At 36.0% G+C, this 17,899-nt stretch overlaps 1 protein-coding gene and 1 pseudogene across 2 annotated transcripts; one reads left to right on the top strand and one right to left on the bottom strand.

The window, feature by feature from the left end:
* Positions 1 to 1,619: 1,619 nt before the first annotated feature.
* On the bottom strand, positions 1,620 to 5,044 carry LOC145610966 (uncharacterized). Its single transcript, XM_081666221.1, has 3 exons — positions 4,964 to 5,044; positions 4,242 to 4,505; positions 1,620 to 2,759 (listed from the first exon to the last, which is right to left on the bottom strand). Exons 1-3 carry the CDS (start codon positions 5,042 to 5,044, stop codon positions 2,262 to 2,264), a joined length of 843 nt encoding a protein of 280 aa, XP_081522347.1. The 3' UTR covers positions 1,620 to 2,261.
* A 246-nt stretch (positions 5,045 to 5,290) lies between these two features.
* Positions 5,291 to 17,794, top strand: LOC145610967 (uncharacterized; annotated as a pseudogene). Its single transcript, XR_014106311.1, has 16 exons — positions 5,291 to 5,322; positions 5,774 to 7,048; positions 7,194 to 7,337; positions 7,474 to 7,652; positions 7,740 to 7,950; positions 8,041 to 8,278; positions 8,391 to 8,538; positions 8,662 to 8,974; positions 12,348 to 13,550; positions 14,140 to 15,462; positions 15,608 to 15,751; positions 15,887 to 16,065; positions 16,153 to 16,363; positions 16,454 to 16,691; positions 16,804 to 16,951; positions 17,075 to 17,794. The product of XR_014106311.1 is annotated as an uncharacterized LOC145610967 (transcript).
* The last annotated feature ends 105 nt before the right edge of the window (positions 17,795 to 17,899 follow it).

The raw sequence follows: 17,899 nt of genomic DNA on the forward strand, positions 1-17,899 counted from the left end.
ATTTGAACGTATGGACAATGGAAGTTATCCAGGAAAATAGTGCAAATTTATAATAATTCATCTCTATATCTTGTTATGTACGGAGTACGTACTAGTATATTGATCCTTAGTCTCGCGAGTAATAACAAATAACGATACTATGTTACCTTACTAGTAGCGTTACAAGAACAATGAAAATTGCGACTATTTTGATGATCGATCAGTCTTTAATTTGCAAAAAGATAAAAAATTTAAGTATGAATGTATGATACAGAGTTTGTAAAAGGTGATAATAATAAGTTGATAGGCTGATAGCCAACAGCATAGTAGTACATTTATTGATATTATTAATTGGTACTCTGTAATAAGTTGCTGAATTGTACTCCGTAATATATATGTCAATGTGATTTATGATTTGATGGAATAGAAGAGAGCTAGAATTGCTTGTTTAATGTATTGTCTTAATTGACATGAGTGTATTTGTAATTATTGACAATTTTGCTATCATAACTAACATGACATTGTTTAATTAGTACTTTAGTAGTAGTAGTACAAGTATATAGTAATGATGAACAGAATTTTCATTAGCTATGATTGGTACTGTACATTGTTAATTAGCATCCAAAAGGTACACATTAAGTAGGGTAAGAGCATAGCTTACTAATTAATTTAATGGGCCATAATATAAATAGCTTACTGTATAATGAAATAATGATTAAACTAGTGAGTAGCCCGAGCGTTCCATGCCCCGGGTTGCTACTGTTGTAGACGTGCAATCGATAAATTTTTTAAAAGTTTTTTTAAAATTGTGTAATAATTATTATTGTCAAACTAAAATTCAGTTATTTATTTTTTTTAGTATATTTTATTTTAATTGAATCTTGTGGTTTGCACTTATATAATTTTTTTTACATATTGATAATATACTTGGTAATTGGCTTAGATGGTGAAATGGTTATTCTTCTTGTAAGAGATTGTGGGTTCAATCCCCCTTATTTTTATATTTTTAGGGACTGCGTGGCACATCGACGTTCTTAAAAACGCCTTTTAATATATAGTTTAGATAAGACCATAATTCGCATGTCTAAAATTGTAAATTAAGCAAATGACACAAGTACGTCATTACTCAATTTTGGTTACGTCAAAATTGGAGTGTGACATGCTAATAATACACAAGTGTATAATAAGTAAGTCAAAAAAGTAATGTCCATTTATGAATAATTATTTTCCAATCCGGCCGGAATATATCTTGTCTTTGGAACGTAGGCATCATTCATAGCAAAGGACAGGACAGCAACAGTGCTACAACATAACAAGTACAGTAATCCAATAATCCATTCAGATGGGAATCAAAAATTATTATTTTCAGAGGATCAAGGTTTTCATTCGTTACTCTTCTTATAAATCAATGTTGGGATTCAAACATCATCAAACTTAATGACAGAAGTTCGGGACAAGTTTATATAATCTATCATTAAATTTAATGATTAAAGTTAATGACTGAAGTTAGTTTGGGATTATCACTTTAGGGGGGGGGGTGTTAATTAATTTTTAACCTAATTAAAAAATAATTTAGATAATTTTACCTTTTTTAATCACTACAAGAAAAGGGCCGTTTTGCGACGGAAATAATTCGTCGCAAACTGGCAAAATTCCGTCGCAAAGTGACTTTGCGACGGATTTCCGTCACAGGCATGGCGTCGCTCGAACTTTCGTAGCAAACAGTCCTTTTGTGACGGAATATCCGTCGCAAAACGAATTGCGACGGATTTTGCGACGGAAAGGTAGTTGTAGCTGAAAACAACATTTGCGACGAAAATTCCGTAGCAAGAGGAGTCATTTTGCGACGGAATATTCCGTCACAAATTTTGCGACGGAATGTATTTCCGTCGCAAAATGGATTCTTTTGCGACGGAATAGTCCGTCACAAATTTTGCGACGGAATGTAATTCCGTCACAAATTTTGCGACGGAAATTCCGTCGCAAAGTTATTGTAATTTTAATTTTTTTTTTTTTTTGTATTTTGTTTTTTTTTCCTGGAACCTGTATTCCTGCAATCCTGTTTAATTTTTTTGTATTTTGTTTTGTTTTCCTGGAACCTGTATTCATGCAATCTTGTTTAATAAAATACGTGCATTTAAAATAATTTCAGTCAAAAAGTCCACGCCCTAACATAATTCAAATATATACAACACGTAGCCGTAACTACCAAGTACGGTACATGATATAATTTTTTAAACTACAATGTCATCCATATACAAAAATCGAAAAATGACACCTAACTAAACACAAGCTGGCTGTCCTTGGCCTGCACCACCACCACCACCACCACCCGGGTCGTTCCTGGGGTCTCGAATCTGAGGCTGAATCGTAGAACAAGTGAAAGGAGTGGTCAATCCTGTAAATCTACTGGCTAACTCCTCTAAGAACTCCTTGTTCTTCCTCTCGATTTCAGCCATCCGTTCTGCCACTCGAGCCTCCACTCGAGCATCGAGCTGTTCCGCCACACGGCTATCGATCTGGCTCTCAATTGCTTCCACCCTCTCATTCAACTCCTTGTGGAAGTTTTCCTGCATTTGAGTTATGACCGACGGTACGTATTGGCTGGAAGAACCCGATCCTCGTCCCCTAGATGTGCCGTAGTACAAGTCAGCACCAACACCAAGACCTCTAACACGACCCTTCTTATTACGACCACCAGCCGCCTCAAAGAAAATTTCATTTTCAGACAGTTGGGAACCCTGGGTTCTTGATTCCTCCTGTCTGTGTTGGTACGCCTCCTGTAACAAACAAAGGATATACAATGCAGAAATAAAAATAAAGAATGAGAACCAATAGTTTGAGGCTTGATATAGTTCATAAGTGGCAATATAGGTTCACTAGGTCCTAAAACTAGGAAAATTGGGTGAAAATGGGGCGTTTTTGGTTCTAACTTGTCTATTTCTCACATTTGTTATCTAATGAACCTATTTTTGACCTTAATACACCTAACTAACATAGTTACTTGAGTTTGAGGCTTGAAATTGTTTATAAGTGGCAATATAGGTTCACTAGGTCCTAAAACTAGAAAAAATGGGCGAAAATGGGGCGTTTTTGGTTCTAACTTGCCTATTTCTCACATTTGTTATCAAATGAGCTTATTTTTGACCATAATACACCTAAATAACATAGTTACTTGAGTTCGAGGCTTGAAATAGTTCATAAGTGGCAATATAGGTTCACTAGGTCCTAAAACTAGGAAAATTGGGTGAAAATGGGGCGTTTTTGGTTCTAACTTGCCTATTTCTCACATTTGTTATCTAATGAACCTATTTTTGTGACCTTAATACACCTAACTAACATAGTTACTTGAGTTTGAGGCTTGAAATTGTTTATAAGTGGCAATATAGGTTCACTAGGTCCTAAAACTAGAAAAAATGGGCGAAAATGGGGCGTTTTTGGTTCTAACTTGCCTATTTCTCACATTTGTTATCAAATGAGCTTATTTTTGACCATAATACACCTACCTAACATAGTTACTTGAGTTCGAGGCTTGAAATAGTTCATAAGTGGCAATATAGGAAACAAGTGGCTTGAAAATGGGCGAAAACTAGTTATTACCGCTACGCTCTGTTCGTTTCATTGTCACAACTTCTACACAACTCACGCATATAATCATATCAGTCACAAACAATAGTAGCAAAGTATCAAGCTAAGTTCTTTTCTTCATAAAATCAAACCTACATGAGGTTTTAGATGACATATATCCAGGGGTCCTTATCACTCCAACCTAACCCATCCTTGGACATCTTATCTCACTAGTGAATGTATGCCTAGTGATGAAACACATATAATTAACACACAATTACCCACATTCAAATAAACATACATACACTAACATGTATTTTTAAATTAACATATATTTTAAACTAATCTAACATATATTTTAAACTAATCTAACATATATTTTAAACTAAACTAACATACATTATAAACTAACTAACATATATTTTAAACTAAAATAACATACATTATAAACTAATCTAACATGTATTTTAAACTAAACTAACATACATTAAACTAATTCTAACATTGCAATATATCTTAAAAATTAAACTAATTCTAACATTGCAATATAAATTAAACTACACTACACTAAACACAAGTAATTAAATAATAAAATTTAGTTACAAATTAAATTAAAAAACATAATTAGAAAAAGTTAGGGTTTACATTAAAATTAAATTGAAAACAAAAACAAAGGGGGATAGTGGAATACTCACCGGGATTTGAGGGTGTTGTGGCGGAAATCCGGCTGCCGGAAGGAGGGTGGTGTGGTGGCTGCACACCGCCGGCGAACGGAGGGGCGTGAGTGGGCTTGAACGGAGGGGGTGGCGTGGGTGGGCGTGAGTGCGCGTGAGTGGGAGTGAACGGAAGGGGTGGGCGTTAGTAGGTGTGAGTGGCCGGATTCCGGTCGTTCCGGTGGCGACAGCGGCGGTGAAGTGGCCGGATTTTCTTTCTCTCTCTACGCTTTCCTCTATCTCTCTCTACGCTTTCCTCTTTCTGTTCTTCGTTTTCTTTTTCTCTCTCCTTCAGCGAAACTTCAGTTTTTTTTAAAAAAATTTAAAAACTTTTTGCGACGGAATTTCCGTCGCAGAATCCGTCGCAAAATGTTTTTTTTTTTATTTTTTTTTTAATATTGTTTTGCGACGATTATTTCCGTCGCAAACAAACTTTTGCGAGGGAATAAATTCCGTCGCAAACTTTGCGACGGAAATTCCGTCGCAAAAGTTTGTTTCCGTCGCAAAGTTGCGACGGAATTTATTCCCTCGCAAATTAACCCTTTTTGCGACGGAATTGTAGTCCGTTGCAAGGTTTCCGTCGCAAAATGACCTATTTCTTGTAGTGAAGTGCCAGATAATGCCGAATGGTTGGAATCATATGATGAAGAGGATTGCAGGAGAAAGTGCCTTGGAAATTGCTCTTGTTTAGCTTATGCTTATACTTTAGGTTTTGGGTGTATGATCTGGAATGGAAGCTTGATTGACATACAGAATTTCGCTCCTGTTGGTCCTGATATTTTCATTCGGCTTGCACAATCAGAACTAGGTGATCTTCTTAATGTCTTTAATTTATCCCCTTTCTTTTAATTTTTTTATGTTCTGCTAGTTCTTATTAATGATCAGTTTTTTTCTGTTTTTCCTTATATCAATACTCGTTGGCTTTGTAAGATTGATCATGCATGCTAATGTTCCTTTGTCTTCTAAGTGACACTAGTAAACCGAAGGACATAACTTTTAAATAAGGTTGTGGTGTTGGTTGAAAAGTTGAAATGAGTGATTTTAGTGGTCACATGCCATGCACGTGGGTGGTTAGCACTTGAAAAAGGGAGTCAATGCTGGAATTTAAAGTATTGTTAAAAGGAAGTTTCTAACAAAAATCCTATTCTTGGTGATTTTGGCAAGTTTTCCTAAGTGGAAAGTAATCATCACAGTCATAGTGATTATGGATGCAGCACTTAAGCTACATAACTAACATTTATTTGTCTAAGCCTGAAATTCTAACACACGCTTTTGCATGATGAAATTGTATGGGAAAGCACCAAAATAAAATTCAAAGTTGGGTTCTCAAAGAATATAGACAAAGCTGACAAGTTGCTCTAAATCTCTAATACATGCTACAAGGCAAAAACTGAGCCACTAATTAGCATTGATTAAGTATATGAGAACAAACAGAGTCTTGGTTGATTGGATGGATGTTTTAATCATAAAAAGCATATGCAAAGCGTTTGAATTTTTTTTTTGTTTTCTTTAAGGTATTATCATAGGAGAAAATCCTCAGTGAAAATTATGGCTTGTATGCACATGTTTGTTTTGTTTCTCTGTTTTATTTCTCTCTTTGAGTTTGGTATTGCTCGAAACAAAATTACAACCACTCAGTTTCTTAGAGATCCTGAAACAATAGAGTCTAGTGATGGCATGTTCAAGTTTGGTTTTTTCAGCCCCATTAACACGACGAATCGTTATGTTGGGATATGGTATAGTAATCAGGAGTCTGATAAGCTGGAAGTGGTATGGGTAGCCAACAGGGAAAACCCAATTAATGATTCCTCTGGGGTGCTCAAAATATCAGATGGAAATCTTCAACTTTTGGATGGGAAAAATGAGGTGCTTTGGTCATCAAATGTATCTCAACAGGTGAATAATTCAGATGTTGAGCTTCTAGACACAGGAAACCTTGTTTTGCGCTCGAATGCTGGTAAGCTCATTGTCTGGCAGAGTTTTGAGCATCCCACAGATTCATTTTTGCCACTAATGAAATTTACCATTCATGAGAGTGTGAAGAACAAGCATGACCTATTTCAGTCATGGAAGAGCACTTCAGATCCATCCATTGGTAAATTCACTGTTGGTATTAACACTCTAGTTCCTCCTCAAGTTTTTCTATGGAATGATGATCATCCTAATTGGAGAAATAGCCCATGGAATGGAAATATAATCCTTGGAAAAGGTTCAGTTCTTAGTATTTTAACTGACAACGATGGAACAACATACTTTGGATATCCTTCGGGGAATCAGTCAACTCAACAACACTTTGTAGTGAATTATGATGGAAGTCTTGTCCAGAAAGAATGGAATACAGGCACTAGAAAGTGGGAAGTTATGGAGTGCTCGAGAATTTGACTGTAACTTTTATGGAAAGTGTGGAGCATTTGGTATTTGTAACTCAACAAATTCACCTATATGTGGTTGCTTGAAAGGCTTTGTGCCAAATAACTATGAAGAATGGAGCAAAGGAAATTGGACGAATAGGTGTGTTCGGAGAACTTCACTGCTGTGTGAGACTAAAGGAGACAGAGCAGATGAGTTTTGGAAGTTGAGAAATGTGAAAGTACCAGATAATGCTGAGTGGTTTTCCGCAAATGGAGAAGATGATTGTAGGAGTCAGTGCTTAGGAAAGTGTTCGTGTAATGCTTATTCTTATTTTTCAAGTATTGGGTGCATGATCTGGAATGACAGCTTAATTGACACAAATAATTTATATAATCAGGGCATGGATCTTTCCCTTCGGTTGGCTTATTCAGAATTAGGTGCATCTACGTTTCTATCCTCTTGCCCTTTGTGTTATCCCCATAGACTTACATTGCAGGCTTGCATCATCACCGGTTGGGCATTTTATATTTTGTACATGAGATTTCAATTACTGAATAATTGATGATTTTGTTCTGTTTTCAGATAAAACTAATCAGCAGAAGCAACAACCAAAGCAAGCTAAAACTAGAAAAAGGAAAATTATTCTTTTACCGATGGTTATTATTGGAATAACTACGGCTGCTGTCATCATGTACTTTGTATGGAGGTGGATGCGTCAAAGAAATGGTGAATTCTTTTTTTTTTTTTTTTTTTTTTTCTAATTCACTTATACTTCATAGTTCATATGGGTGATATTACTGATATAGCTACTTGGAAGTATTGTTTTTAGGCTGTATTTTCTGATAGGACAATTTGGCTGTAGGAGTAATGAGAATTACGAGCAAGGAGACGTTACTGCAAAACACTATGCTTAAAGGCAGAACTAGTAAAGCTGAAGTTGGAGATTTACCAGTGTTTGGATTGAAAAAGTTGGCAGTTGCGACAGACAATTTCCAGGATAGTAACAAGCTTTGGCGAGGTGGTTTTGGCACCGTGTACAAGGTAAATGCACTGAAGAGAAAACAAACTTTTCCTTTTGTGAGTGGGGACCTAAACGGCTGAACTTGAAGATGTAATGGTTTTTTTCAGGGAAAATTTGAAGATGGACAGGAGATAGCGGTCAAAAGACTTTCAAAAGCATCTGGGCAAGGACTCGAGGAGTTTATGACAGAAGTGTTGGTTATTTCAAAACTTCAGCACAGAAATCTTGTCAAGCTGCTGGGGTGCTGTGTTGAAGGAGAAGAAAAAATGCTGGTGTACGAATTAATGCCAAATAAGAGCTTGGATGCACTTCTCTTTGGTAATTTGTGGTTATATCTATAAGAACATAATCCTACTATTGATATTTTGTTATCTTTGTATGGCTAATGCCACAGTTGTTAATTCTCAGATCCAACATATCAGAATATCTTGGACTGGAAAAAGCGATTGAACATTATCCTTGGCATATGCCGAGGACTACTTTATCTTCATCGAGATTCTAGATTAAGGATTATTCACAGGGATCTCAAAGCAAGCAACATATTGTTGGATGGCAATCTCAATCCCAAGATATCAGACTTTGGCATGGCAAGGATATTTGGAGGCAACCAAGACCAAGGCGACACCAATAGGATTGTTGGCACCTAGTGAGTCATAGTTCATAAACCATTTTCTGTAAATAAAATAGAATTTAACATTTTAATTGGGTACAGAGCTAATCCATGTACTCCTACATTCTTTTGGTTTATATATATGCAGTGGTTATATGTCTCCAGAGTATGCAATGGAAGGCCGGTTTTCAGAAAAGTCAGACGTGTTCAGCTTTGGGGTGCTACTACTAGAGGTTGTAAGTGGAAGAAGGAACAGTAGCTTCAAGGACGAGGAATGCTTGAGCCTTTTAGGTCATGTAAGATAACATTCCATATCTATATTTTGGGTATCGATTACCATGATTTCTCGCTTGTGTGGCTTGCCTTCATATGAAAGGCTGTGTATCTACCATCTAAACTAATGCTTTTTATGGTTTTAGGCATGGAATTTGTGGAATGAGGACAATATTTTGTCATTGATTGATCCAACAATATCAGAAAATTCAGAATCTACCCGCCATGCAGAGATTTTGAAGTGCATACAACTAGGACTGCTATGTGTGCAAGAAGTTCCTGAAGATAGACTGAGCGTTTCCATGGTTATTTCGATGATTGAGAGTCAGGTTACAGATCTTCCTCATCCAACTCAACCTGGGTTTACACAAAGAAGGATTGCTTCTCATAATGAAGCCCAACAAAATGCTCATGAATATTGTTCTGTTGATCGTGCTTCTATCACTGTTTTAAGTGGCCGTTGACTGCAGTTTGTGGTAGCGAGTTGTTTATGCTCTGATTACTATCCAGTCATCTAGTAATTAGTTATGCAATGTTTTTGACAGTAAAACTTTTCTGTTATTGATCATATGCGATTGCAGCTCTTTTATACAAGCATTGCTTATCAATATCATGTATATATATATAAGCAGTTCCTATATAATGCGTACTCCTTACAAGTACACTGTGGCTATGCAACTCATACATGAATATTTTGGGGAAAGGGGTTAGGGGTTTAATTAAATTCAAATTTTTTATAATTGTTTGATTGGTTTTTGGATTATTGGTTGCCGTGGTAGGATATATAGCGGTTGCATATGATATTTTATAGTTATCACTCATTACAAACTCTAACATTATCCGCTATGTTGTGAAGAAGGTTCAATAGTTTAGAATTCTTCTCTGTTACACAAATAAAGGGTTTCAAATTACAAAAAACAATACTTTATATTGCTTGGTAATAAGAATTGAAAAGTGTGAGCTTTGAATATGTGAAATGTGCTCTTTTTGCGCTGAGAATCTTCAGCATCTACTCAAAACAGCTCAGTTGTAGCTATGCACACCATGTGTTCGACAAAATGTCCGACTGGTAACTACTCGCAACCAGTTTTGATTTTCTGCAATCTGACATCTTAGTCTAAACTCTGATCATTTCACAGGTTACTATATCACTGTCAAACTAGTCCCAGTTAAGAAATTTACGAGCTCTATGATCGCGCTGCATTGATTCATCAGCATATTGGAAGATCATTGGTGAGGCTACATTATCAAATATTTATCCCTGATCATGTTACATGCCCTGAACTACCTCAGCTAGCATGATTAGTGCGGATGTAAGGGCCATGACTTCGAGTAATTTAAATTTGGGGGAAACTCTTTATTTGAGCAAAGATAAGCAGCGGATGTAAAAGTGCATGATGAACACGAATCACACCAGAAATGTTTGGCTTTGGCCTATTGTTTCTTTTTGCAATGTAAGTTTTTATGAAGTTTATTTCATTTTTCTGCTATTAAGTACAAATTTATTTGTGCTTGAATTTGCTACTCCCTCCGTCCATGACTGTATTTCTTTTTGGGGTGACCAAAATTAAATGCCTGTTTCTATTTATAGGTTGTACTTTTGTGCCAATATTATTCTTGTTTTGATGAATTGTCATCATTTTTCTTTTTCTTTTTTGTACTTTACATCAATTTCCAATACTTTCTCTCTCCTAATTCTCAACCACCTTTTTCTTTCTCTCTATCTCTCTCTAACCCCACATGCATATTTATACTCCTACTTTTTAGTTTTAAGGAATCTTTAACTTTCTTAATTCCCGTGCAAAATGAGAAATAGGCATGTAATAAAGGGACGGAGGGAGTATTGATGCCTAATCTATCTGATCATTCTCATACATCGTACTTATATTAACATATGTTACAAACTAATGAAGCTGTCTATCCGCCTGGCTTATTCCTATGCTATAGCACAATAGGCATAGTTGTTTAGGTGCTCAACTCTAGTTTTTTAGCTACAAGTCTTAAGATACCTGATGCCCTGACTTTTTTAGCTACAAGTCTAAAGAGAAAACTTACTACATAGTTGACTTTTATATCACTCTGTATTTTAATGACCAAGAACTCAAAACCACATTGATGAATTTAGTTTGCTCTTCATTTTTCCCTTCTCAAATACCCCAACTACTTGAAATGCTGTTACATAGCTACTTTAACGCGAAATCTTTTGGTTATAAAACTTTTGATTCAGGTATTATTCAAGACTCAAGAAACATAATTATTATTATTATTTTTTTTTTTATTTATTTTTTTTTTTTTTTGCTGCTTGTTCCTCTAAATCACGTATTATTGAAAATACAGATCACCACCATATGCTGCAAACTTTCTACTGGGACAATTGCAAGCAACATGCAAGAGATTCAAAATGGGCAACCCAGAAGATAAGAACATAATACTCAATTAAGGTGAGTATTTTAATTTGTGTGTTTCTTGTATGCACACCAACTGTTTGTTGATTTGCTTCACTGAGATTTTGTACAACACCAATAAAAAAATTGAAGAAGTCCAATTTAGTTGATTAGTCAGAGTCAGCTGACAGTTGCTTCAATTAGATTAGACTTTTATTGAGGAAAGACCAAAATTTTGGGTGTTACCAAAATTTACTTACTCTCATTTGACTGTGTATGTGGCATATGTAAGATACATTTTTTTTTGGGTGCAAATGAGCCCCAAGGACATTACATATTATAAAGGGAGAGGGGGATTCAAACCTGCAATCTATTATACATAAGCCCCCTGTCTTTGCCAATAGACTAAGTACGTACTGAAAATATTGTCAATAGTCATATGAGATATTGTTATATATGTCTCGAATATATAATGTTAGATGTTTTTATAATTTTTTCTTGTCAATCATAAAAGGTATTGATGGTTGGATGTGTGCATTGACACATAGGATAAAAGAACCGTGTCAATTTAGTATAAGTAAAAGAAGTATATTGCATTATTGCCATTGGGCATGCATACAATGCTTTATAATATACAAAATTACACTCATTGACACCAACTGTCCAACTTTAGATTATGTTGCAAATATTGACATTAACTTGTATCGCTCATTGAATTGACACCAACTTGCTAAAAAATAAAAAAATTGACATAAAAGCATTAAACACTCGGGTTTACTCCACATCGATCATTTGTATAATTTTTTTTTTCCAATACAATAAAAGCTATTTGCAAGCAAATGAATGTTGAAAAGGAATTTTATGCTTTTATGAGAGTTTAAAGTTAAGTAAAATTGGTTATTTGATGTCATTTAAGTTGGTATTATTATTTTTGTAACAAGTTGGTGTCAATCCAACAAGTGATATAAGTTGGTGTAAATTATTGTAAAACACCACAGAGTTGGTGTCAATGAGAGTAATTTTGTCTTATAATATTAATAAATACATAAGTGAATAAAGTTTAAAGGTTATGGTTTTATGAAGCTTCTGATTCTATATACTGGAAGGCTGTGCATAATGGCCAACTTTGTACAAGGAAAATGGTAAGCTGAGTATTGAATTGGGAATTTCTTATATAATTTTTGCGTCAGTGGGAGAAGTCATTAGCTTACAACACTTCTAGTGGTAAGGTTAGTCAGTCAACAATGAAACAAATTTAGGAAAACAGGAATTTGCAATGCCCAAACTGAGCCCCCAATTACGAAGGGAAGACCAAAGTTCAGGCTCAAAAAGGTATCAAGGCATAAGCAAAGGTTCCTGATTGTTTGTCCTCTCTACTTATATTATGAGTTATGTCCATATCCTCGTGCTCTTTCTCTCTTGGTTTTGGGTCTATGAGTTTGGTTCAGCTCGACGAGATATTACAACTACTCAATCTCTTAGAGACCCGGAAACTCTAGAGTCTAGTAATGCCATTTTCAAGTTTGGGTTTTTCAGCCCCATTAACTCAACACATCGCTATGTTGGAATCTGGTATACTAAGGAGGTTGCTAAACAATTAAAAGTGGTATGGGTAGTGAACAGAAATAACCCGCTTAGTGATTCTTCAGGGGTGCTTAAAATTTCCGGAGATGGAAATCTTCAACTATTGGATGGAAAAAACAAAAGTGTTTGGTCATCAAACATATCAGGTAATAATAAGGTTAATTCTTCTGTTGCTCAACTTCTGGATTCTGGAAACTTAGTTTTATCTTCTAGTGGGAATATCATCTGGCAGAGTTTTGACCATCCTACAGACTCGATGTTGCAAAATTTGTATATGTATTTTGATGAGAATTCAACCATATCACCGCTTGTTACATCTTGGAAGAGCGCTTCTGATCCATCAGATGGACAGTTTACTGTTGGTATTAATCACCGTAGGCTTTATGAAGTTTTCATCTGGGATGGTGTTCATCCTTATTGGCGATCAGGACCTTGGAATGGTCAAGTGTTGATGGGGATACGAGCTATGTACTATTTTGCACAGGTTGATGGATTTAGTCTTGAAAATGACAATAAAGGCACAGTTAGCATATCAGTTTCTTCCACAACCAAAAGACTGACGATATACTTTGTACTGACTTATGACGGTAGGTTGTTACAAAGAGATTGGCAAGACAATAAAAAGGATTGGAAAATTGAATGGAATTCCCTAGAATCTGAATGTGATATATATGGAAAGTGTGGAGAATTTGGGAGTTGTAACTCGAATAGTTTGCCAATCTGTAGTTGCTTGAGGGGCTTTCAACCAAGGAATGACCAAGAATGGAGTGCAGGAAATTGGAGTAGTGGGTGTGTTCGGAGAACACCTCTGCAATGTGCAAATATAGGAGGGGGAGATGATGGATTTTCAAGGTTAAGGAACGTTAAAGTGCCAGATAATGCTGAATGGTTGGAATCATATGATGAAGAGGATTGCAGGAGAAAGTGCCTTGGAAATTGCTCTTGTTTAGCTTATGCTTATACTTTAGGTTTTGGGTGTATGATCTGGAATGGAAGCTTGATTGACATACAGAATTTCGCTCCTGTTGGTCCTGATATTTTCATTCGGCTTGCACATTCAGAACTAGGTGATCTTTTAATGTCTTTAATTTATTACCCCTTTTGTTTAATTTTTTTTTTTATGTTCTGCTAGTTCTTATTAATGATCAGTTTTTTCTGTTTTTCCGTATATCAATACTCATTGGCTTTGTAAGATTGATCATGCATGCTAATGTTCCTTTGTCTTCTAAGCGACACTAGTAAACCGAAGGACATAACTTTTAAATAAGGTTGTGGTGTTGGTTGAAAACTTGAAATGAGTGTTTTTATTGGTCACATGCCATGCACGTGGCTGTTTAGCACTTGAAAAAGGGAGTCAATGCTGGAATTTAAAGCATTGACTCCCTTTTTCAAGTGTCTTCTTAAGCTACATTACTAACATTTATTTGTCTAAGCCTGAAATTCTAACACACGCTTTTGCATGATGAAATTGTATGGGAAAGCACCAAAATAAAATTCAAAATTGGGTTCTCAAAGAATATAGACAAAGCTGACAAGTTGCTCTAAATCTCTAATACATGCTACAAGGCAAAAACTGAGCCACTAATTAGCATTGACTAACTATATGAGAACAAACGGAGTCTTGGTTGATTGGATGGATGTTTTAATTATAAAAAGCATATACAAAGCGTTTGAATTTTTTATTTTTTTTGTTTTCTTTAAAGTATTATCATAGGAGAAAATCCTCAGTGAAAATTATGGCTTATATCCACATGTTTGTTTTGTTTCACTGTTTTATTTCTCTCTTTGAGTTTGGAATTGCTCGAAACAATATTACAACCACTCAGTTTCTTAGAGACCCTGAAACAATAGAGTCTAGTGATGGCATGTTCAAGTTTGGTTTTTTCAGCCCCATTAACACGACGAATCGTTATGTTGGGATATGGTATAGTAATCAGGAGTCTGATAAGCTGGAAGTGGTATGGGTAGCCAACAGGGAAAACCCAATTAATGATTCATCTGGGGTGCTCAAAATATCAGATGGAAATCTTCAACTTTTGGATGGGAAAAATGAGGTGCTTTGGTCATCAAATGTATCTCAACAGGTGAATAATTCAGATGTTGAGCTTCTAGACACAGGAAACCTTGTTTTGCGCTCGAATGCTGGTAAGCTCATTGTCTGGCAGAGTTTTGAGCATCCCACAGATTCATTTTTGCCACTAATGAAATTTACCATTCATGAGAGTGTGAAGAACAAGCATGACCTATTTCAGTCATGGAAGACCCCTTCAGATCCATCCTGTGGTAAATTCACTGTTGGTATTAACACTCTAGTTCCTCCTCAAGTTTTTCTATGGAATGATGATCATCCTAATTGGAGAAATAGCCCATGGAATGGAAATATATTCCTTGGAAAAGGTTCAGTTCTTAGCATTTTAACTGACAACGATGGAACAACATACTTTGGATATCCTTCGGGGAACCAGTCAACTCAACAACACTTTGTAGTGAATTATGATGGAAGTCTTGTCCAGAAAGAATGGAATACAGGCAGTAGAAAGTGGGAAGTTATATGGAGTGCTCAAGAGTTTGACTGTAATATATATGGAAAGTGTGGAGCATTTGGGATTTGTAACTCAACAAATTCAATAATATGTGGCTGCTTGAAAGGCTTTGTGCCAAAAAACTATGAAGAATGGAGCAAAGGAAATTGGACGGATGGTTGTGTTCGAAGAACTTCACTGCTGTGTGAGACTAAGGGAGACAGAGCAGATGTGTTTTGGAAGTTGGGAAATGTGAAAGTACCAGATAAAGCTGAGTGGTTTTCTGCAAATGGAGAAGATGATTGTAGGAGTCAGTGCTTAGGAAAGTGTTCGTGTAATGCTTATTCTTATTTTTCAAGTATTGGGTGTATGATCTGGAATGACAGCTTAATTGACACAAATAATTTATATAATCAGGGCATGGATCTTTCCCTTCGGTTGGCTTATTCAGAATTAGGTGCATCTACGTTTCTATCCTCTTGCCCTTTGTGTTATCCCCATAGACTTACATTGCAGGCTTGCATCATCACCGGTTGGGCATTTTATATTTTGTACATGAGATTTCAATTACTGAATAATTGATGATTTTGTTCTGTTTTCAGATAAAACTAATCAGCAGAAGCAACAACCAAAGCAAGCTAAAACTAGAAAAAGGAAAATTATTCTTTTACCGATGGTTATTATTGGAATAACTACGGCTGCTGTCATCATGTACTTTGTATGGAGGTGGATGCGTCAAAGAAATGGTGAATTCTTTTTTTTTTTTTTTTTTTTTTCTAATTCACTTATACTTCATAGTTCATATGGGTGATATTACTGATATAGCTACTTGGAAGTATTGTTTTTAGGCTGTATTTTCTGATAGGACAATTTGGCTGTAGGAGTAATGAGAATTACGAGCAAGGAGACGTTACTGCAAAACACTATGCTTAAAGGCAGAACTAGTAAAGCTGAAGTTGGAGATTTACCAGTGTTTGGATTGAAAAAGTTGGCAGTTGCGACAGACAATTTCCAGGATAGTAACAAGCTTGGGCGAGGTGGTTTTGGCACCGTGTACAAGGTAAATGCACTGAAGAGAAAACAAACTTTTCCTTTTGTGAGTGGGGACCTAAACGGCTGAACTTGAAGATGTAATGGTTTTTTTCAGGGAAAATTTGAAGATGGACAGGAGATAGCGGTCAAAAGACTTTCAAAAGCATCTGGGCAAGGACTCGAGGAGTTTATGACAGAAGTGTTGGTTATTTCAAAACTTCAGCACAGAAATCTTGTCAAGCTGCTGGGGTGCTGTGTTGAAGGAGAAGAAAAAATGCTGGTGTACGAATTAATGCTAAATAAGAGCTTGGATGCACTTCTCTTTGGTAATTTGTGGTTATATCTATAAGAACATAATCCTACTATTGGTATTTTGTTATCTTTGTATGGCTAATGCCACAGTTGTTAATTCTCAGATCCAACATATCAGAATATCTTGGACTGGAAAAAGCGATTGAACATTATCCTTGGCATATGCCGAGGACTACTTTATCTTCATCGAGATTCTAGATTAAGGATTATTCACAGGGATCTCAAAGCAAGCAACATATTGTTGGATGGCAATCTCAATCCCAAGATATCAGACTTTGGCATGGCAAGGATATTTGGAGGCAACCAAGACCAAGGCGACACCAATAGGATTGTTGGCACCTAGTGAGTCATAGTTCATAAACCATTTTCTGTAAATAAAATAGAATTTAACATTTTAATTGGGTACAGAGCTAATCCATGTACTCCTACATTCTTTTGGTTTATATATATGCAGTGGTTATATGTCTCCAGAGTATGCAATGGAAGGCCGGTTTTCAGAAAAGTCAGACGTGTTCAGCTTTGGGGTGCTACTACTAGAGGTTGTAAGTGGAAGAAGGAACAGTAGCTTCAAGGACGAGGAATGCTTGAGCCTTTTAGGTCATGTAAGATAACATTCCATATCTATATTTTGGGTATCGATTACCATGATTTCTCGCTTGTGTGGCTTGCCTTCATATGAAAGGCTGTGTATCTACCATCTAAACTAATGCTTTTTATGGTTTTAGGCATGGAATTTGTGGAATGAGGACAATATTTTGTCATTGATTGATCCAACAATATCAGAAAATTTGGAATCTACCCGCCATGCAGAGATTTTGAAGTGCATACAACTAGGACTGCTATGTGTGCAAGAAGTTCCTGAAGATAGACCGAGCGTTTCCATGGTTATTTCGATGATTGAGAGTCAGGTTACAGATCTTCCTCATCCAACTCAACCTGGGTTTACGCAAAGAAGGATTGCTTCTCATAATGAAGCCCAACGAAATGCTCATGAGTATTGTTCTGTTGATCGTGCTTCTATCACTGTCTTAAGTGGTCGTTAACTGCAGTTTGTGGCAGCGAGTTGTTTATGCTCTGATTACTGTCCATGAGTTCATCTAGTAATCAGTTCTGCTTCTGCAAAGTTTTTGACAGTAAAACTTTCCTGTCATTGATCATATGCGATTGCAGCTCTTTTACGCATGTATTGCTTATCAATAACATGTAGTATATAAGCAGTTCCTGTATAGTGCACACTGCACAGTAGGGGCCCATACAAACAAGTACGCTATGTGACTATGTAACTCTTACAACTCACTAAAATATAATGGGGAAGGGGTTTGGGGTTTCACTAAATAAAAAAAGTTTTGAAATCGTTTGATTAGTTTACGGATTATTATTGGTTGCACTTGCACCACGTAGAATATACAACGGTTGCATAGGATATTTTATAGTTATCACCCATTACAAATTTCAACATTTACCGAAGTTCTTTGTTTTGTTTAATGCTAAATCTATTATATAAACGAAGTATTATGATATGAAGAAGGTTCAATTGTTTAGAATTCTTC

The sequence above is a fragment of the Chenopodium album genome, chromosome 24 (genome assembly GCF_948465745.1).
Source record: "Chenopodium album chromosome 24, dcCheAlbu1.1, whole genome shotgun sequence".
Classification (NCBI taxonomy): domain Eukaryota; kingdom Viridiplantae; phylum Streptophyta; class Magnoliopsida; order Caryophyllales; family Amaranthaceae; genus Chenopodium; species Chenopodium album.